This window comes from Camelus ferus, chromosome 10 (assembly GCF_009834535.1).
Source record: "Camelus ferus isolate YT-003-E chromosome 10, BCGSAC_Cfer_1.0, whole genome shotgun sequence".
NCBI lineage: Eukaryota > Metazoa > Chordata > Mammalia > Artiodactyla > Camelidae > Camelus > Camelus ferus.
Genome location: NC_045705.1, coordinates 35,362,752 through 35,384,991, shown reverse-complemented (window position 1 = coordinate 35,384,991; position 22,240 = coordinate 35,362,752). Strand labels below are relative to the sequence as shown.

The following is a 22,240-nucleotide window of genomic DNA, read 5'->3' as shown; positions in this document are numbered from 1 at the left end:
TTGCGGGGAGGCAGAAAGGCAAGGAAAGCTAAGATTGGCTGGGTTAAAGACGACAGTAAGTGGGGCTGCACATGAGGGAGGGGGAAGCAAAATGCAGGGCTGTCATCAGGAGAGTGCTGGAGGAGGGTTGCCAGGCAGGCAGAACACCCAGCTGTCTTTTCCAGTGACCCCAAGGAATAGACTGAAGCCTACTGTCTAAGGGTCCCAGCGACCTCCATGCAGTAATACAAGAGGGATAGGGGAAGGCAGTGTTCAGTGGGCACCAACTGCGTCAGGCCCTGCATGGTACACCTACCCCTACAATCCTAGATGTGTTTTCACTAGGATGAACCAAAAGCACGAGAAGTAGACAGATGGATGCACATGGGAATTGTGGCAAAGCACTCATAGCCAGGGGAGAGGGGACTGAGGCATGCTGGGTACGTGGGGCGTGGATTCATGCCACACTTCCCATGGTGTCTCTCCAGCCTCCTGCCCTGTGCTCTGTAGCGGGAACGGCCAGTACATGAAGGGCAGGTGCCTGTGCCACAGCGGCTGGAAGGGCGCCGAATGCGACGTGCCCACCAACCAGTGCATTGACGTGGCCTGCAGCAACCACGGCACCTGCATCATGGGCACCTGCATCTGCAACCCCGGCTACAAAGGCGAGAACTGTGAGGAAGGTAAGACCTGTGGGCAGGCGGCTCCCGCCCTTGGCTTTGAGATAGAGGCTAGCAGGCAGGGCCCTGAGGGCCTCCAGGGAGCAGAGAAGCCTCCTGAGCTGCCCTGTGACCCCCAACCCCTCAAGCCAGGAAGCCATCAGCAATAGGAATTAACGTCAAGGGCGAGGACAGACGAATCAGGGTCCTGCTCAGTGAGGGGAAGAGAAGCAGGCGTCTTCAGCACTGACTACATGCAAGGCTCTGTTCTCAAAGCCTGTGTCATTTAACTTCAAACCCCAGTGGGGAGGGGTAATCACCTCAGTTTTACAGTAGAAGAAACTGAGGCCCAAGGGTTCAAATGGCTTGCCCAAGGCCCCACGGCTGGTAGGCGGCAGAGCCCAGTCTGAGCTCAGTCTTTCTGGCTCCATAGCCTGAGTTCTTTCTCCTCCCCTTGAAGCTCCTCTGCGCTCCATTTCTGAAGCCTGAGTCTAGTATAGACCTCCAGGTGTTGCCTTCTGCTGTCACACTCCTCTGTGTGTGTGTGTGTATGTTTGTGTTCATTCATGTTTGTGGCTGTTGGGTGTTCATACATGTGTCTCCCTCCTTCATAAAGTGAACGTATCCCTGTGCAGATGAAGGTTAGAAAGTCAACTGCTGACTTAACAGTAACTTCAGTTCTTTCTCAGAAGTCTCACCAGGTGAGATAAGTAAATATTTGTATCTCACAAACGAAGAATGTGAGGCCCAGAGAATGGCAGCGACACGCCCATGGCCAGAGAGCTAACTGATGGCAGGGCTGGACTTCAACCCAGGTCTTTACACCTCAGACCCAGTGCTCTTTCCTCCTGACCACATGGGATTTCCTGGTGAGAGGGGGGGGTTCTTCTCCACAAGCAGTGGAGAGTAGCCATTGGGAGTGCACACTCTGGAATCAGATGGAGCTTTGAGTTCTGGTTCTGGTTCTGTCACTGACTAACCTCAGTTTCCTCATCTGTAAAATGGGAATTCCCTCCTTGGAGGGTCGTTGTGAGGACTCGATTAAATGACTCATATGAAGCACTTAGTTCAGTGTCTGACACATAGGAAATACTCTGTAAGTGTTCACTCTTGTATTATTAGCATTATTCTGGCCATTGGAGCACACTTCCTGTTCCACCTCACTCACTTTATCCAGAGTCTTTTGAAATGGATGTACTTTGCTGTTGAAACTGATGGACAATGCAAATAGTCATTACTTCCCACTGTCCACCGTCTGGGGCCACGGCACCTGCTCCAGTGGGTGGAGAGGCTCCAAGGAGAGCTAGTCTTCTAACCCACTTGGGATTTAATAGATAGTCCCCTCTCAAGGCATCATTTCCCCTGAACAAAGAGAATATAATGGGCCCATTTTAAAGAGTGGGGAACGGGAAGGGATTAGTGTCTGGAAGGCATCCGTCACCTCTCGGAGACAGGCTGTCTGTGAACCCCAAGTGTGACTGGAGGTCCTGATTCAGACATATTAACTTTGATGCGGATTACTTCGGGCTGTCTGAGCACAACAAGGAGCCTCAGCCCCTTGAACAAAGGAACCTGGCTTTCTCATCCTGACAATGGTGACCTTCATCTGCTTTCCCCTTTCCTCTTATCCCGTGAGGTGAAGACCCTGTGAAGGAAGGGAAAACAAAGAGGAGATCCCTTCTGAAACCATGGGGCTGTCCCACCCCCACCCGCACCGTGTTGTGTGGGCCGAGCAGGGGAAGTGGTCCTTCTCCTGATCAGCCGGCACTGGTCAGCGCCCCTGAGTGCAGGGTCGCTTAGAGAAAGAAATTGTTTAGTTCTTTGATTTACATTATCTGTTTGAAAAGCAGTGTTTTCATTCCTTCTTTCTTTCCTGAGGAGGGCCATCTGGTACTGATTCCTCTTATGATTTCTGTTTCTCTAGTGAAGCATCCTTGCCTGGCCCTTGTGTTTATAATGGGCGTTTCTCGGCCTTCATCCTCTCCCCCTCCTCCCCTCCTCCCCTCCTCCCTCAGCTCTGTTCTAACAGTTCTCACTATGTTTATAAAACATCAGCTAACAAGCTTACTTTCTGCTCTCTCTCCTCTTCCTTCTTCTGAAGTTTATTGCCCCATATTTTTTAAAGCCTCAACTGCGCCAGCGGGACTCTTGGAAGGAGCTGGGGGAGGGGCAGAGGGGCCAGACCTAGGCCTTTGTGGTGAAAAGTGAGGTGCTGTGTTTTGGGTCTTGAAGAGTGTCTGATAGCTTGCGCGGTCACTGGGATTGTGGACCATTCAGGAGAAAAGTTGTGTTCGCAGCCTGGCCATGCAGGCCCCATCATTTTGTTAACGGACCAAGCGTCTCCCAGAAATTTTGGCTTTAATGGCAAGCTCTGCAGAGGGAAAAAATGTAATTGCTTGGCACCTCTCCTAAGAAGAGGCTAAGTTAGACTGTCTTCTATGCGAAGCTGCCAGCCAGCTTTTCCTGTATTCCTTCACCTCTCCGACCCCGGCCCCACCAGATCTTCACATGTTACGCACAGCTCCCTGTGAATAAATATCGTTAGGGAAAATACCCCAGTGTTAATCCCATCCTAGGGTTCTCCTCACTGCAAAGGCCCCAGAAAGGGAGGGAAGATGCCCAGTCTAGGTGGCTTCTCTTCGGCAGAAGGTCACTGTGGCACAGATAACGGCCCTAGGTTTGGGATCAGCAGAAACAGCGTTCTGGCAGGAATCTCAGCCAGTTCAGCCAAGGTTTCCTGGACCTGCCTTCCACCGAGATGCGGTCCTCTTTAAAACTCTCCTCACATTCCACACTTGCTTTGCCAAGCTGACCTGCAGAGGTGCTGATTAATTGATGATGGATTGCCTGGAGGTATCCTCTCATCAGTTCTTTCTGCTCTTTCTTCCCTGCCTGGACCATCTTCTGAGGGTGTTCAATTCACTTTGATGGTTCCTGGGTTCCTATCAGACTTATTATGTCTGTGGAAAAGGACTGTGACACCAAGGGCCTCTTGCTAAACTTGGCACCCTCTCAGCTTGCTCCACTAAGAGAGTAGATTTATAGATTCAACCTCGGGGGTGCCTCAGAGACAGCTTCAACCCGAACCTGGGATCCAGGCTCTCACAGAACGGGAAATACCTTTATAGGCCTCAGGATAGGAACTGCTGAGTCGTTTCCTGTCAAATTGGAAAACTGTCTGGATCTAGGGAATTATCCTAGGAGCCTAATGGGCCAGAATAATCCTTCTGAGGTTCTGAGATCTGAGGCAGGTCATGAAAATATATCACTATGATTATTTTTATCATTTTTAATTACCAGGAACTCCAACAGGTCATGTTTAAACCATTATTAAGTGGTGTCCAGAGGCTGCAGGAGAAAAGATTCTTTGCCTTCATTTGGCTTTATTAATTCTCCATCTTGCTCTATTTCTTTCCTTGTTTTGTTTTGATTTCTATTTTTAACCATTTTATGTGCTTACAACTGTATGCATGTATGTGTGTATTTTGGAACCAATAAGGTTATAGAGGAAAGAGTGATTCAAATTTAAATTCCTCTACTTACCACTGGGTGACCTTAGGCAAGTTATTTAACCTCTCTGTGCTTCAGTTTCCTCATATGTAAAATGAGAATAATAATGGTACCTACCTCAAAGGGTTGTTGTTAGGGTTAAATGAGATAATATATATAAAATATTTAATAACGAGTTATAGCATAGAAGAGGGACTAAATTAATGCTAGTTGTTGTCACTATTGTTATCATTATTGTGTTTTTAGCAAACAGTGACTCCTGACTTTGATCACCTTCTTTATCATTTAGGTAATTACCTTGAACTCCTTTAAAAACCTAAGTAGTAAGTGAGTTTTCTTAATAAGCTGGCCCTCAGAATGAACAGCTTGTTACCAGAATGCTGCTGTTGTAAAGTCTCTACCCATTTGTGTCTCTAGTATACCTAGGTTGGGTTTCCCAGTCTTTTGTGCAAAAGTCAAATATACTGGGTTATGCCATTTAATAGATAAATAAAGTAAAAGCATGTCTGAATTATAAATGATCTCTGATCACAGTTTGCCTAAGTCATGCTACTGAATGTCCTGATAGGATGGAGAAATAACTTCTTTGCAACAACTTACAGTTTACACAGTCCTTTCAGATCCTCAGTGTCGTTTGGTCCTCACAGCAACCAGAGACATAGGTAATTTTCCTGTACCCGCTGTGTAGATGGAAGCTCAGAGCAGGTACAGGACTTGACCATAGTCATGAACCATCACAGTTTGTCCTGTGACCCTTGATCTTAGGACCTCAGAGGTCAAATGCTGAACTTTTTCCCTGCAGCATATGGCTTTCTCATGGCATCCTTTAAGGAGGAACCTGACTGCATTCATCGTAGCTCTGTCAACACTCTTAACAACAGCTGCATGTTGGGCCCCCACGGGACACCCATCTCCCCTTCCAATTACAAGATGAATAAAATCCCCTACCTCCCTGTAATACAAAGTTGATCTAACAGCTCTTTGGTTGAGTAGAGAACATGGACCAACCCTTGGCCAATTCTGTCTTCTCTCTGCTGACTTTTACACTTTACATGTTCATGTGATAAGTTAGCTCTCAATACCCTTCTTCCACTGTTTTCTGTGAAGTGCTTTGTGGAAGGTTAAAGGTCTCTGTGAATTTTGTGTAACCCCATAAGTAAAACTTTGATTTAGGAAAATCAACCCCAGGAACAGATATATCACCCGATTCAAAATCAGACAGACATGTCTTCAGATTCCTCTCTGGCAGGGTTTAGCTGTGTGATCTGGTATGAATTATTTACCTCTCTGAGCCTCAGTTTCCTCATCTGTACCTCAGTGGGTTATTGAGAGGACTGAATCTGATGAGGAATGGAAAGCACTTCCTGTTGTGCAAGCAGAAAGCATGTAACCCCCAATGTCACTCTCCTCCCTCTTTCTGGGAGGTCTCTTGAGACCACTGACCTGGGGCCCTAAGAGCCCTGCCATGGTGGGGTGGGGCGGTGCTTGGCTATGAATCACAGCTGCATAGTCTACCCACCACTTGCAGAGGAGCTGTGCACATCCACCATGCATAATTTTGAATAGTTATTAAAATGTTTGCTTGGAAACATTTCACAAGAATTTGGGGAAGATGATAAAATCTCATGGAATTTAAATGCAAAATAAATTCTCATTTAAATTAAGGAATTTCTTTATTTTAGTCCCATATTCATGGAAATAATACTGCATTAAGAAGTGGTAAACACTAATCATCTGTTCTACCATGATGTTTAGAGTGCCTCCTGTGTGCTAGGCACTGTTCTAGGAGGTGGAGAGACAGAGTGAACAAAACAAAGCCTTGTTCTCTATTATTGTTGCAGTTGTTACAGACATAGTAGGATAGGCCCTGAGTGCTTTATACACATATTTCTTACTCTGTGTGCCCCTCAAACCAAGAGGTAGGAATTTGTATCCACATTTTACAGGTGAGGGGACTGAGGCTTGAAAGGTAAACAGTCAATCACTGGGTTAAGTTGGGACCCCAGATCTATCATTGCTGAAGTCATTGCTATTCATCGTCCCACCAAATGGTCACCCTACCAAGTGACCTCTCCACGGGAAACTTGCATCCTTCTCCCCAAGTGTGTGAAGCCCTCCACTACAGAGTATAGCGCTCTGCTTACAGAAGCCTCACCCTTGCTGGTCTGATACTTACCTATGCTGTCTCTCCTCCATGTCACAGTGGACTGCATGGACCCCACGTGTTCGGGCCGGGGTGTCTGCGTGAGAGGCGAGTGCCACTGCTCTGTGGGCTGGGGAGGCACCAACTGTGAGACACCCAGGGCCACGTGCTTGGACCAGTGTTCGGGCCACGGAACCTTCCTCCCAGACACCGGGCTTTGCAGCTGTGACCCCAGCTGGACCGGACATGACTGCTCTATCGGTAAATGTGGAGAGAAGAAGGGCATAGCATGGGTGGAGGGAGGAGGTTTCCACTGGTATGTGTACACCATTCAGTCCTGATCAATGCTCTGACCCCATCCTCAGTCATGTAGCAGGAGGTTACCTACGAGTCTGAATGCTTTTCTTCTTCCCCTGAACTCTAGCCTTCAACACCCCTACTCTTAGATGGGCAGAGGAGTCACAAATCCTATCTTCACATCATTCCTTTCGTAGTGGTGGCCTTGAGAGTCAAAACATCACCCCTTAATGTGTTAATTATGATAGATGTGTTTCACTGCAATCTTGTCTCTCGCATTACGATGGCCACCCTAGAGGCAAGGCCATAGGGACAGTGGGCCTCTGTGAGATCGTCAGGGATGTTGGTTTCACCCACTCCTCAGAATGAAGTCCAAACTCAGTGTAGTATTTAGGGTGCTCTGTGCTGTGGCCCCTACTTCCTTTCTAGCCAGATCCTCCATGAGACGTAAGTTCCACGAGGATAGAAAACATGCCTTATTCCACATTCCCAGGACTCAGCATAGGCCTCGCCCGCAGCAGTTGCTCAATTGACACTGGTGAATGATTGAATGAATGAATGAATGAATGACGAAAAAGCACATGATTGAATGTGTTCTTAATTTTGGAATTTGGTTCACCGCAGAATTTACACATAAAGTTCAAAGGACCATTCTGTTGGCACCCTCTGTTTATAAGCACCTGATGGTTTAGACACCCTCTCCAGGTGAGGAGTAAATGAGAACATAGGTGGATCACCTAGTGCACTACTGGTAAGTAGTAGTTGTGATCACTTCTGGGATCTCGTCTAACTGTTTAAAGCCACACAAAGGCATCATCATCCCCATTTTACCAATTTACATAGTACTTACTCAGTGAATACTTACTGAACACCTACTGTGTGCAAGGCACTCTTCTATTTAGAAGGGATAAGCAGGTAAGAAGTCCTATCTTGGTGAGCTTGCATCCTGGGAAGGGAGAGGGGAGGCAGCAAACAAACACTTGAAGAGAAATTAACTGATAAAGAAACTTAGGCCCAGAAAATTTCTAAGTAATCCTGCCCAAGGATGCACAGCTGAAAAGCGACAGCTTCTCCATCAACGTTTCTTCACCCTCAGTCACTTTCCCCACCACACCACTTAAACAAAGTGAAGCTCAGATTGACTCATCATCTTGCGTGTTAACAGTTCTGGGAGTGATCAGGGAAAGATGGTTGAGACCTTTGGCAAAAACGAGATCCAGTGCAGCATTTGTGCCTTTGGAATACTTTGAGTTACCTTTCTCCATTGAATGGAGAACTGGTGTTCAATACGCAGCCTGAATTGGACTTTTATCCTTGTTTGCAAAGCTCATGTAGAGACATGACTGTGGACACAGATGTGCAGTCTTAGGAGTGATTCTTTTTATATAGCTCTGTTTATAGCACTGTAATAAATAGTCCTCTTAAAGCCACACTGGGTTGTATTATTCATTATGTGGCCACAAAGCTAATTTATGACAGAAATATAACTGTCCATGCACTGTTAATCCCTGATGAAACTCCACAGCCTCTGATGGAGGCAGGTGTAACTTCGAGTGAGATCACAAGTATTCCTCAGTTGGCGCTGTAAAAGGAGGCTGCAGACCCACTGGAAGGGACTTCAGTGGAACTGTGAGAGTGCACTTTCCTCAACTCTGTGCCCCCCCACTCCCCGCAGCCAGGATCAGACACATGGCCTCATTCGCTAAGGCAAAAAGCTCCTTGTGATAGGAAGAGCCCAGGGCCCAGCGGTCCTGGGCTCAGACGCTGGCCCTGCTGCTCACTAGTTATGACCTGGGGCAAGTTACTTCTCTTCTGTAAGCTGTAAAATGGAGATAATGATAGTACCTACCTTGTGGGGTTAGAACTTGGAAAATTATTATTTGGAGAATTATTGAAGATAATGTAAAAAAGCACTTAGCATGCTACTCAGCCCGTGATATGGGCTCAGTTCATCTTAGCTATGTTGTGATCATGCTTAAAACACCCATTGGTGAGAGCTCTTGATATTAACGGAGACATCTGAGAGTGGCTAGAGGAAATGTGCTCTTTCAGGAATGTGGATTATTATTTTTAAATCTCTAACCGATAACTGACTAAAACAGTGTCATGATTGCCATGAGGCCAGGAACTTAAAAGATGGCTTCAAAATCGCTGTCTCCTCTTGCAATAAGAATAATGATGTGTGTTTGTCATGTGCTTCACAGCATACAAAGATCTCTGTCTCTGTCACACACACACCCACACACACACCAGCAACAACAGCCGGTGAGGCGGGGTGACAGGCGTGGTATCATCCCCATCCTCACACTGGGCTCAGAGACTTACCTAAGGCTTCCTGTGCCTGAAGCTGCGAGGCACAGCCCAGCCTGGGGCCCCAGCACGCTGCACACACTCTGCGCTGCCTCCCCAAGGCCACGACTTCTCCTCACCGTCACTTCTCACTGGAAGCCAGTTTGAAGGCTCCTGAGTGCATGTTGATGGTAGTTCCCTCTCCCTGCGCTACAGGCAGTACCTGTACAGTCCTGAGTGTGATCTTAGCAAGTTCTTCGGCTTTTCCTGACTGCAGTTTCCTTGTCTGAAAAATGGAGATAACAGCCGTGCCTACGCCAGAGGGTTACGTGAGGATTAAGTTAGATGATGCAGGTACACGCAGAGAGCAGCGCCTAGAGGGGGAGCGCTTCCTGCCCTTCCCCTCCCTCCCTTCCGAGGGCACCTTCACAGAGTGGAGGCTGTTTGAAATGGCGTTTAGGCCGTGAAGCTGAGTAAGAGATGCCTCACTGAGCAGATGCCGCTGTAGCCAAGGGCCTGTCTTTTGTGCTCAGGGATTTGGCTACAGGGTAGTGAACAGGCACTGAACTTTGTTTCAGAGGATCTGCTTCCCACCAGCTGAATGGCTTCAACCAGTTGCTTAACCTCCCTGACCCTCAGTTTCCTTTTAGGTAAGATTACCTACAGGATTGTTGTAAGGATTTGGTGAGAATACGTGGGTAAAGAGGTTAGCATGCTGGCAAGCACAACTCAGACACCCAGCAAGCAGTAGCTCAAGTCATACTCTTTGTATTATTTGCTCCTGGCACGGCAGGGCCGGCACAGTCACCGCCTAGAGCCTTCCTGTCAGGGGCTGCAGGCCAGCTGACATCCTCCGTGGTCCTTTCACCATCAGCACTGACTCCAGGTGGTGAGGTTGGCAGAGATAGGCCCCCGCCATCTAGCCCTCCTAGGAAGGGGGACCATCTCTTGCCCGAGGTGAGTGTCTTGCTGTTTGACTCAGAGAACAGGATTTAATGAAAGCAGCTTAAATCAACATGCCCTGACTCAACAACCAGCCTGTAATGAAATGTGAGCTGACAAGTTTCCCAGTACTTTGGTTAGGTTTGTGGAAACAGTGAAGTCAGATTTTATACAAGTGTTTACTCAAGCCCCTGGGTTCTCGGCAGCCTGGCTAGCGATCTCATCTCAGAAATTCCTCATTAAGTCCTTACTCATTCATGTGGTCTTTCTTCTTGACAAACCACACAAGACAACTGTTTGAATAGATTCCCATGGCCTGGAGGAGCACAGATTGTGTGTCCCACCTCCTACCCCCAACACATCTGTGTCCTCAACTCTGGGCCCAGTGGGACTTCACTTCCTCAGTCTTTTGGGATGGTGGTTGTGATGGCAGTGATAGTGATTGTGATGACAGTGTCAGTGAGGATGATGGTGGTCATGGTGGTGATGGTGATAATGATGGTGGTAGTGTTGGTGATGATGGTGGTGGTGGTGATGCTAGTAATGATGGTGTTGGTGATGATGGTGATGTTGCTGATGGTGGTAATGATGGTGGTGTTGGTGATGATGGTGGCGGTGGTAATTTGGTGTTGATGATTGCTGCTGCTGTTGTTTTACAAATGGGAAAGAGTTGAAGAGAGGAAATGACTTCCCCAAAGTAACTCAGCTAATCAGCGGCAGAGTTTGAATTAAATCTAGGCTTTCTGTTTCCAAGTCTTCAGCTCTTGCCTCAAGCCTTCTTTCCATCCAAAGAAGTAACTTTCTCAGTCATCTTGCCTTTCTTCCTGGTAAATCACAGGATGGAGCATTAATTAGTCATTCATTTCTTAATGCTTAACTGTGTACTAGGTACTGAACTAAGTGTTTTCAACCATTGTATTAAGTTAAGGTTCATAAGAACCCTGTGAAGGAAGTATTCCTTGTTCCATTTTACAGATAAGGAAACTGAAACTCAGAGCTAAGTTGAATTCCTTGCCAATATCTCCCACCCTTGTAAGTGGCAGAGTCTAGATCAACCCAAAACTGGCTCCAAGGCCTCTCGTAAGCTCTCAGGAGTACTGAGCAATGTATTATAATCATACCTCTCTCTTGCCAAACTGAGAACCCCATAAAGTCGGAATCTGTCATTCTGTCTAGTGTAGGACCTGACACCCAGTAGGTTCTAGTGATTTTTGAATGAATGACTTATCCAAGGAATTATCAAAGAGGACTGAGTGGCTATAGCTAAAGGTTGTATTGTTCATTATCTGCCCAGGAAGATCCCAGCACACTACCAGCTAGACAGTCTATCCCTTCTCTCAGGACTCCCCACCCCTCCCCACCCCCTCCCCCCACCTTTTCCATACCACCCCCTCAACCCACACACATATAACACTCTGCACGACTAAAACCAAATCCCTGGGCTCCTGCTCTCACTTCCCAGACCTAGCTCATGTTCATTCCATGTGCAGTGCCAGCCAGCACCCCTCCTGGATGAGAGCTGGCATCATTTCACCTCCTTCAGGCCATCTTCCCCAGAGAGTAGCCCTGCTGGGCTGGATGCCTCTTCAGCTTTTGCATAAAGTGGGCACATCCAGCAGCCCTGCTGAGCAGGACTCTTCCTCTGCCACAGCCACCCCACCACCAAGTACTTTAGCTGGCTTTTCATCCTCTGGGCTCAGAGCCACCTTAGGAAAGGGGAGGAATTTAACCTCTTTGAGATGGTCCTTAAAACTGGAAAAGCCTACCTTTCTTTCAGAGCCTAACAACTTCTGAAGTATATTTCAGGCTCTGTGGTGTTTTCCAGAAGTGCCGTTTCGGATGCAATCCCTTAAACCCATCATTTGCCCCTTCGCGGGCTCCCCTTCAGGGCTTCCTTCTCCTCCACCCCAGCCCAGCCGTCTCTGTCCTCAGCCTCATAAATTCATTCCTCATTTCCACCGCTCTGTGAGCCCTCTCCAATCTTGTCTTCCATAAATGACTTTTATTTGAGAGGGCCCTCTCACTACATCTTATTCCTTTGGGTTGCTGGCTCACAGAAGCAGTATGTGGCAGAGATTCCGATTGTAAAATGCTCGTGCTGGTGGTTTATGATTCTTATCATTTCACTGCAATTGAGTTTCATGGAATAACAGGTGGAGATCTTTTAGCGATTCAGTGGGACGGGTTTGGAGTTAGCATGTGGAGTCAGGAAGAGTTGCATGGGATTTGGAGAGGAACCAAGGTAGATTTTCAAGACTGAGCTTATCCAAAGACTCTGGCTAATGATAGCTGCCTTGCAGGGCTGGTTTTCAAATTAGCTGTAATATGTGTGTATAAAATGCCTAACGTGGTGGCTGGCACTCAGTAAGCACCCAATAAGTAAGTATTCATGTGTATTTTTAGAGTGCGTGATTAAGTCTAGATTAGCCAAACAGTCCTCTGACTCTAACAAATTTAAGGTTGAGGGCAGTTTATATGGTAAAGGTTTGGAGCGAGACCTGGATTTGAGTCTATGTGACCTTGAACAACGGGCTTTCTCTCCCAGAGGCTCAGTTTCCTTCTGTTTTCTGAGACTCTCTGCCACCCCAGGCCCAGCCACCAACTCTGGTCATCGAGTCTTGATGAAGAGTCATGAAAGTGCTGACACATTCATCCCCAAACACCAGCACAAGGGCCCCACAGTGCATCGGCCTAGCATCGGCCTCCTCTCAGGGTCATGGGCTTCCTGAGATCCTTTCCAGAAACGAGCACAGCCCTTCAGAGAGCACCCAGAACAGCTCCGGACATGCACCCACCACTGGAAGCACACACGTCCACTTCATTCACTCACCAACCTTTCTGACCTCCGCACCACTCGGGAAGTGACACCCAGTTAAGCAGCCTATTAAGACCTCTCACTGACATGTGGACAGCAGGGTCTGGGGGCACAAGGGCAGGAGCAGTGTGCTCGCCCAGGAAGCGGGCAGAGGGGAACCTGGGAAGGTCTTCCCCACGATGGAGACTTGTGAGTCAGGCTGTGAGAGGGAACTGAAGAGGGGCTTCCTGGAGGCAGAGGCGGGGATGGCTGTCCAGGCAGAGGGAACAGCCTGTGCAGGAGTACAGAGCAGTCCTACCTCGGTTTGGAGAGTAGGACCATGGAGGTGGGTGAGGAAGTAAGGCCATAAAGGGAGGCAGGGTCCCAATCATAGAGTCCACTGAATGTCTTGCTGAAAATCTCAGATTAAAATCTTTTCAATGCACCTTGAAGATTTCCCTTTCACACTCCATGTCAGGGCTCTTAAAGTAACTCTGTCAGTGCAGCCTGACCTAGGTCCTACCTTAACTTAGGGAGACCTTCTAGGATTCAAACTCAGATCCTCTGATCTTTCAATTTGTTCTCTGTTACTCTCCTTTCCTACCAAAAAGAAAAGCAAATCACAAAGCATAAATAATAACAAAAATGACCAGATAGATAGGGAACAGAGAGGCTTTGTAATCAAGTTAAGTCCAGTTGACAGCAAAATAAGCCCAATGCTTTAAAAAAAATAATAATAAAAGCTGAAAGTTGCAACAGGGTTAAAAAAAAATTGATGCTCTAAACATAGCAGTTGCATTAGTGCTAAATTTTGAAAATGGTAATTCAATTTTATTTACAAGGCAAAATATAATTACATTTAGATTTGAGAGAACAGAATTTAATTCTTATTAATGACAGAAAGACTGAGTGAGATGCTTTAATGCCAGAGAAACTGTCTTCTGTTCATGGATGGGAGAGAAAATTAGATTCAGCATTGAGCATTCTCCCCTGTTACAAGTCTCATTTGTGTAGCCGGAATTGTTCCCTCTCTGAGAAGCATTAGCTTCTCAGCCCGGAAAGCACGGCACCAACATCCAATTAAACATCAAAAGGAAATGATTAGGCTGGGCTATTTCTGTATAGGTATGTTCTGGGAGGGAAAACTCGAGGTTAGAATTTCACCCAAGGAGTCATATCTGTTGAGACTTGACATTTCCTGTGCCCCTTCCCAACAGCAAGTGACAGCCTACAATCAAAGTTCAGAATAATAAATATCCAAGAGACTGACAGTGAAGCAGAGGAGGAGGAGGTGCTGGAGGCAGAGAAGAGCCCACCAGTTGTCTGGGAAGTCGTGTGGAGGTTTAGTCACGATGAGATGGTCAGTTACTAACATTTAATCAGAGACTGGGAAATTGGGCCCAAATAGGTGTACTGCTAAATAGTGCCAGAGTTAAAAGATTGATAAACCCAGAGCTGGCAGCTTTGTAATTTAGTAGAATTTCCCCCGACAGCCCTGGAACACTTTCTATCAGAGTTGGAGCTCTTCAGTATGCAAATATAAGCCCTTCTGAAATCGAGCTTCAGAACCAGGTTTCTATTTGAATGCCCCAGCTGATACCTTGTGCAGTACCTCCAGCTGTCTTCCTGAATCAAACTGCAGGTATGATCACTTGTAATTTTAAAATAATACTACTCTTTGAATGGAGATTTTATTTACATTTTACAGAGCTCCTTCATGTATGTGCTTCATGATTTATTCGAACAAATACATAAGCTTCTGACATTGCACATGGTGTTATTCCTAGGAAACCAGGGTTCAGGGAATTTGAGTGACTTTCCCAAAGACATTCTGGGAAAACAAGGGTTCAAATCCAGCTTTCTCTGGCTTCAGAACTCATGTGTCTCCCCCTGCATAACTCTACCATTGACTATTACCAGGGTTACTCTGATACTGTCCATGAATGAGGTATCAGGTTTATAAGGTACCACTTCATTTGGTGACACCACCAGGAAGCATGTAAACTGGATCATGACCATGGTGGACCTGGAAATACTGCAAGGGGTCAAGGAAAAAAGCCATTACTTTCCACTCCTCGAGTGATCTGGGTGGCTTCTTGGAGGAGGTAGAATTTAAGATGGGTAATGGAGATTGGATTTGAGTTGGCATAGATGGAAGGGAGAGGAAAGCACCTTGCAGCAGCCCATTATGGAAATCAAAGATTTGCAACAGGTACAAAGATGGAACCGTTCATGGCATTTTCTAGGAAAGAGCAGTAATTTGGAGTAGCTCAGCTTAAGATATTTATGGCAATAGAGAAAGAAGAAGTGAGGGAAGTTAGTAGGCATCAGGTCACAAATGGCCTTGGAAGAGTTTAGATTTTATCTGTCAGTGGAGGCCACTGAAAAGTTTCAAGCAGAGGTGTGATGTGGTCAGGTTTGGTTTTAAAAAGCTTACTCGAATATTGGCATGCAGTTTGAAGTACCTGGAGGACATCTAGGGGGAGGTGTCCAGGAGAGTGTTAGATAAGTAAGCACATGACTGGGTGGAGAGGGGGGCCTTTCACAGAAGGAATCAGGGCTGGAGGGCTGAACATTGGCTGTCTCTTCAGTTCACCAGGTTGGGCCTTTTTAGTGGGGCTAGTGTCCAGCCCTGGCCCAAAACTACACATCCTGGTCACCTTTTTTGGCACCTCTGCTCACCAGTCCTTTCCTGGCATGTTATCCTTCTGCAAAGTCAGACCCTGTTTGGAGGCCTCCCCCATGCTAGCTTTGAACTCCTCTAATCAGGGAGCTAGATACCCTCCAATTGAGATAAAGAGCAGTGGCTTACTACTTCCTGTGAGAGGAGCTTCAAAAAACTTGACATTCTAGTCCTGGAGGAGTTGATGTGGAGACCACTCTGCACCAGCATACCGGAATCCACTTTTCTGCTTGGTTTGAAAGCTTTCCAAGCTTCTTGAGTGAGGTGAAAGGCCGTGTGGTTTCCAAGGCTCATTAGGTTTCTGCTGTCTAGATCTGTGGGACAGGGGCACAGCTTGGAGCAGCTCTCACTCTCCGGTGATAGGGATGGAAGTTGACAAGCATAGGAGAGTGGCTTGGGTCTGGCCTCAATGTCAAAAGGAGACTAATTACTGTAAGAGAGTCGGAGGCTCCTTTCCTATCCCTCCCTGCCTCTGGGCTCCTTCCTGAAACCTGCACTGAGACTAAAAAGCCATCTGCCCAGTTTAGTGGGAGAAGGAGTGGTGCTAGTATCTTACCAAATTGTTCAAAATATAGGGATATCTGGCCAGTTGAAGAGAAAGTTAACTTGTAATTAGCCTGTTGTGTGCCAGGCATGGTGGCCAGCTTTGTGTTCATTTACACACGGAGGTAGACTTGAGTTCCTTGGGGATAGGAATAACTGAATACAATTTCTGAACCCCCAGCATCTAGGGGTATCTGGCACATAGTAGGTGCTCACTATATTTTTTAATCAATTTTAAGATTCTGGTAAATCGGTATCATTGCTGCTATGTTATAAATAACAAAGACAAGGCTCATATATATGCAGTGTTTGTTTCCTGAAACTGGGAAGTAGTAGAGCAGACTTTTATCCCCAGCTTACCTAAGTCCAAGCCTCTGTCCTGTCCATAATCATGGTACCTTGAATAGTTACCTGGAGTGCCCTGTACCAGACCACTGCAATCTGGCAGTACACGGATGCAGTCAAAAGATACATTTCCTGTGGGCGACTCACTGTGGAATGCAGAGGCGAATCTGATGACAGCAGGATTCTGGAGGCCACACTGGTAGACTAATAAAGATAGGTTTATCTTCACTGATAAAGAAAGGTTTGCATAATAAAGTGCTTTAGGAAGGCAGGAGATGAAGCCCCTTCCAGCTGCAGCACTGGAAGGAGGCTTCAAGGAGGAGGTGGCATTGTAGCCAGAGTTCAACATGTGAAGACTGGGATAAAGGAAAACCTAGACCATGAGGACAGCCTGCACAGAGGCCAAGAGGAGGGCCCAAAGAATGTGATGAGCGCCCCACCACCACCTTTTAGCCATTTGTCTAGCTGGGCCCTTACATGACTTTCTCAAATATTGACATCCACCTCACTGTGTGGCCAAGGACAAGACACGTCCTCTCTTTGGCTTGTGTTTTCCTGTCTACACGATGGCTAGAGAATCTCTGAGGTGACTTCTCGTACTCTGACCATGAAAACTGGTCCTGTAAGTTTTCTTGCTCTTTTTCTCTCTTACCCCCGAACCCACCTGAAGGAGATCCCCAGGCCAGATCCAGGCCACTTCCTGCCCAGCATCAGGTCTCTCCTGGCTCGCCCTCCTTCTCCTTCATTCCCCCTGTTCCCTTGGTCCTTCACCTCCAGCTGTCTTCCTTCATCACCCTCAGCTCCCTGTGTCCCCACCTTTCTTCCACATCCACCTTGCAAAACCCGGGATCGTTCCAACCACTCACCATCTCTGATCTCATAGCCAGGCTTCTGAGCACTGGAAGCCAAATCACGTCCTGCTTGTGATCTTTAGCCCCTCCTGCGCCCTTCCAGCTGCAGTTCTGCTTGTTACTTTGTGAGTCCTTGCACTCAGTCCCCAAGGGGCTCTTTCAGATGTCCACATCTATCCATCAGCATCCTGCTCAGCACAGATTCCTACCCCACTGAGACTACTGAGGCCATGGATTAAGTGCTCTCAAATTATCCTGGCCTGTCCCTTACATAGGTCTCTGCCGCATACCTCTCCCCAGGGGAAGAGGAACCCATGAGGCGTGTCACTCCAATTATGCTCCAGATCCAGTCCTCTCCAGCTGTTGAGAGGCATCTCAGTTGCTCACATCCTCCCCTTGCTCTCCCCAGGATCTTCAAACCCTCCCTTCCCCTACCTCTTTCTAGTACATAACATGATATAGTTGCCATAGAGTAAGTGTTTACTCTATAAAAGACGTACATGACATTAGACACATTACATGGTGTTCATTTAAGCCTCACATGAACCTAGGATGTTGGTGTTTCTATCCTATTTTGCAGATGAGAAAACTGAGGCAGACAAAGATAAAGTAACTTGTCCAAGTCACACTTTTGGTTAGGTGGATGGATGAGCAGTTACATGGCCTGTTGACTGAATAGCTGCTGAATAGCTGGTTAGATGATTAAATGGGTGGGTGGATGGACAGATGGATGAGCTGATGGGGAGACAGATGGATAGATGAAAGATGAACAGAAAGATAAATAGACAAACAAAAGGAAAAGTACTTAATGTGATAGACACTGGGTCAGGGTGCCAAAGGAGACTCAGAGTCTGATTTGAGATTCTCTAGTCTGGATTTAATGAGATAATATTTGTGTGCCACCAACAATGGTTCTACATTTTCTCCTTATGTTCTGTCTCAAATGCTGTTTAGTGGGGCTTGGACTTAAAGTGTCCAAGGATTTCATGAGAAATTTTCCAAAGAATTTCCAAGGACCAAGATTGCAGAGAAATTCCCCCACTCCATGCACTAACTCAGATGAACTAGTGATGAAACAGGGAAACTTGGCAGGTATCATTTAAAATTATTTAACCCTTATTAAAATTTCTTAAGATCACCCTAAGAACTTCAACTCCTAAGCAGAATAGAGCAATACTCCCTATTGTCCCTTTTAGTGCTAAATACAGACTTACTAAAGGACTTCCCCGGAGTCACATGGGGCCAAGGCTGTGCTTTCACATTCCACAATTTTAAAAACGGCCTCACCTGCATCTGTTCCTTGATCAGCAGGAGAGCACACATATCCTTGGGTGGGGTCCTGTGTATCTCCGACTTCGGTCAATTTTGAGCATCTTTCCAAGTTGAAGAAATTTTATGGGAAAATTATATATAAGTCTCTCCCTTTAGGGTAAAGGCATGGCTTCCCTCACCAGCCGTTTTAATGAACGGGATTGTAAAGTCCAGACGAATTAAAATGTAGTCACGATAGGTCCCAGGCTTCATCCAGGTTCATATGGGGATTAACATTTAATGAGAGGAGCCTGGGGCAGCTTTTTCCCTCGTGTATACACTTTGCAGAACAATTAACTAATAACCAAGCCATATACTTTTCCCTACCTTTTTCATGTCTTCATCACGTGTCCACCTGCTCCCATGTCATAGAAGGGGAATGGGTGTGAATGGGCATTGGTGCGAAGGAAGAGGTGTGTGAGGGTGGAAGGACTGAGACAGCTGAAGACTTCAAGTTCTCCATCTGAGATTGGAGAAGATGAGTTTCTAAAAAGGTTAGGCACAGAGGAGGCTGAGCCACTGGGTGAGAACATTTAACCAAAGAAATTTTATACAATATGGCAGTGAGATAGAGTTGAGCCAACTGATGTAACACCTCTTTCATGAGGCCTTTTTTAAAAAATGCATCTGTTCTTTCAACAAATATTTGCTGAAAGCTCAGGCTGTTCCAGGCCTGGTGCCTGCTGCTGGGGAACAAGTTGAATAAAAGCTAGAGCCTGCCATCAAATGGGCTTTCAGTGTAGAGAGAAGACAGACACACAGGGACATGGGGAGGCAGGGCAGAGATGGGTGGGGGAGGGGAGGTGCTATGGGTGTGGCTGTCCCCCGGAGAAGAGCGGAGATGCCCTTGGACGTGACCTGGTTCATCTCCAAGGCCCTGTACAGTTCCTTACAGACTTGGCATGAGGGTTTTAGGACGGCTGGGGATTTTCACCTGATTTCAAGAGGAAGCTGAGGCTACAAACACAAATGGCTTCTAACTGGGTTTTGGTGTTCTTGCAGTCTTGGCTGATGGTGCCATGCTAGGTAACCAGAGAAGGAGCTGCATACCCAAATTTGAGTCTGCCATGGGGAAACATTTTACTCTTTAGGGAGATGCTCTCCTGCTAGAGGACTAGGAGCTGTGCTGACACGGGACATCTTGGGTCCCCATCAATCAGTTGTGTACATAACACAACATACATAGCACTGTTTACATAGAGCCTTTCACATTTACCCTTTCCTTCAGTTATCACCACTCACCCTGTAGGGGACTATTATTACTCACCCCAGTTTGGGGGTCAAGAAGTATGGCCCAGAGCGATCAAGTAATTAATTCTCCCTAGGACTCCACAAGGACCCACAAAGACTGGGGAGTCAGAATCTGAATCCAAATCTGCCCTGCAGATTGTGTGCTCTATAGTGCTTCAGAGGACCCTTCCCAGACCCCACCCCTCCAGCATTTAGTCAGAAAGCTCTGATGTTAATCACATGAGCATCAACAGGCCTGTATCCAACACTCACTGGTATCGGGTGTGTTGCATCAGTCAGAATTCACATCCTGTCTTCTGACTTGTCTAATATACTTGCCACTACAGCCCATTTCCTCTCTTGTAAGAGTATGTGTGTGCACAATTCATCCTATCCTGATGACGTGCCAGGCTCCATACCAGAAACTTCACTCCCATTCATGTTACCTTGTTTAATTCAGCCATGTCCATCTGCCATGCTAGAATTTAAACTCCTTGAGGTCAAGAGCAAACCATGTCTTGTCACAATCACCACTGGATCCCTAGGTACCCCCTGTAGGATTTGTACACAGCGAGTGCTCAAGAAATTAAGCAAATGAGAGTCATTCATGCAGCAGCTGTCTATAGTAGTCGAGGGCATCATCCCCAGTTTACAACTGAGGAAACTTGAGACTGAGATGACCTGTGACCCACATTCACCAAGTGTCACTTACCTTACATAAAGGGCACACTTTAAGCATCAAAACACGTTCTTTAGCTTCATCCTATTTGGTTTTCACCACCAACCACTCTGGGAAGTTATATCTGCTTTAGTGTCAAAGCAGAATTGGAGAAAGAAAAATAAAGCCATTTCTTTTACTTCAAGAACAAAGAAAATTGAAATATAAAATGAGAAATGGGCCTACAACTTGAGGCCACATGATAAAACAGCATCTCAGGTTTCTGCTCGCATGGAGAGTCAGTGGGTCTCCTCCACTCAGGCAGGGAGGCCATCTGCAGAGGAGAACCTGAACACTGACAGGCTGTGTTACCATCACTTAGCGCCCCATAAACATCAAGGTCCCCTGCTCAGGCCCCTTCCATTAAAATGTGTAAGAGCTCACAGTCCAGCTTGTAAAGGGCTGATGGAGGGGTGCCCAGCCACCAGGCAGCTTTAGCTTCATGCCAGGAGAGCATGTCTAGTGTAAACTGGCGAGGAAATGGAGTGTTTGGAGGGACAGCTCCGCCGTCTCCAGAGGAGAAAAGTGAGCCCGGGTGTCTGGGAAACTCTATGTAGAGAGTCTCCTTTCATTTCACACATAGCCAGGGTCTGGCTTGAGTGTAACAAGGGCTAAGCAATGGGGCCAGAAACGGGGGAAAGATTTGCTGGAAGAACCAGGAGCCGCCCTGCCTAGTCTGAGACTCAGTTTCCTTGTTTGTGAAATGCCTGTCTTGCAGCCTTGCTCTGAGGACTGTCCAGATGAACATGTGACCTTGTAGAATTCCCCCTCTGCTATTGGGGTCTCAGTAGCTTCATCTCTAAGGGTAATAGCCAGGTGCTCCCACAGCAGCATTGTCACAGGTAAATGAGAAGCTGGATGTGAAGAGTGCTTTGTAAACTGTAAAACCTGATGTAAATGTTAGTTACTAAGCCAAAAATGGCTTTTCCACACATTCCCTCATGTGATCTAATGCCATCCCTGTGAGATTGGTGAAGTGGGAGTTAATATCCTCCTTTTACAAAACATGGACATTGAGAGAGTCAATGAATTGCATAACTTGCACCTCGTAGATTGCCCAGCCAATAAGTGACAAAGCCAAGAGTAGATCCCAAATCTGTTGGATCCTGAGATTCGTGGTTCTTTATTTGTTACGGAAACGACAGGCCAGTCAAGAAACAAGCACCACTCGGAGGGTTGGAGTACTCAGATATATTACGCTGGCAGGCTCAGAGGGGCTTCTGCTCCAAAGCTCTGAGCACCTCCAAGACGTGCGCATGAGGTTTTGTAGGGTAAAGTACAAGCTTGGGGTATTCGGCCAATAGGCATGGAACAGCTTTAGCAGCATCATTATCACACAAGTGGAGGCGGGGAGACAGCAAACCAACATTCCAAAGCCACATATGTATCTTTGAAAATCCAGCTGGCTAGCAAAAAAATATAAACAGCAAACCAACACTAATTAACTTAGATTTACAAGTTAGTCCAGCAGAACTCAGATCAGTATTCCATTACTTAGACTTGTGAGTTATCTTGTTAGCCCAGCCCAGCCTCTCCTTCACATTCCTAGACCTGTGAGTTACCTTGTTAGACCAGCCCAGCTTTTCCTTCACATATTCATTGCTCATAAGCAAAGAAATGTGCCAATGTGAGTAGCAGCTGGAGGTTATTTGGATGGTCTTTGGCTGGGCTATGATCTCCTGGAGGGCAGAAACCTTACCTTATTGACCTCTGTATTCCTAGCCTCAGGCGCAGTCTCTGGCACACAGCAGGCACGCTGGGATATCGCTGGAACAATGATGAAGTCTGTGGGAATACCCCGTGTATTAGGGCAGTGTACCTTCTGAAGCGGGTGCTATCACCATCCCCATTTACAGAAGGTGAAAACGAAGCTCAGAGCAATTGAATAGGCTGCCTGAGGTCCCACAACAGGCAGAAATGAGATTTGGAGCCCCACCTGATTCCAA

General features: G+C 46.8%; 1 protein-coding gene across 1 annotated transcript in view; it reads left to right on the top strand.

Annotated features, from left to right (window-relative positions):
- The window catches only part of TENM4 (teneurin transmembrane protein 4), a 2,614,134-nt gene that overhangs the window by 2,472,159 nt on the left and 119,735 nt on the right, over positions 1-22,240 (top strand). Inside the window, exons 23-24 of the mRNA XM_032488752.1 lie at positions 468-662; positions 6,352-6,552. Of these exons, the coding sequence (XP_032344643.1) occupies positions 468-662; positions 6,352-6,552 (396 nt within the window). The remainder of the gene's footprint in view (positions 1-467; positions 663-6,351; positions 6,553-22,240) is intronic.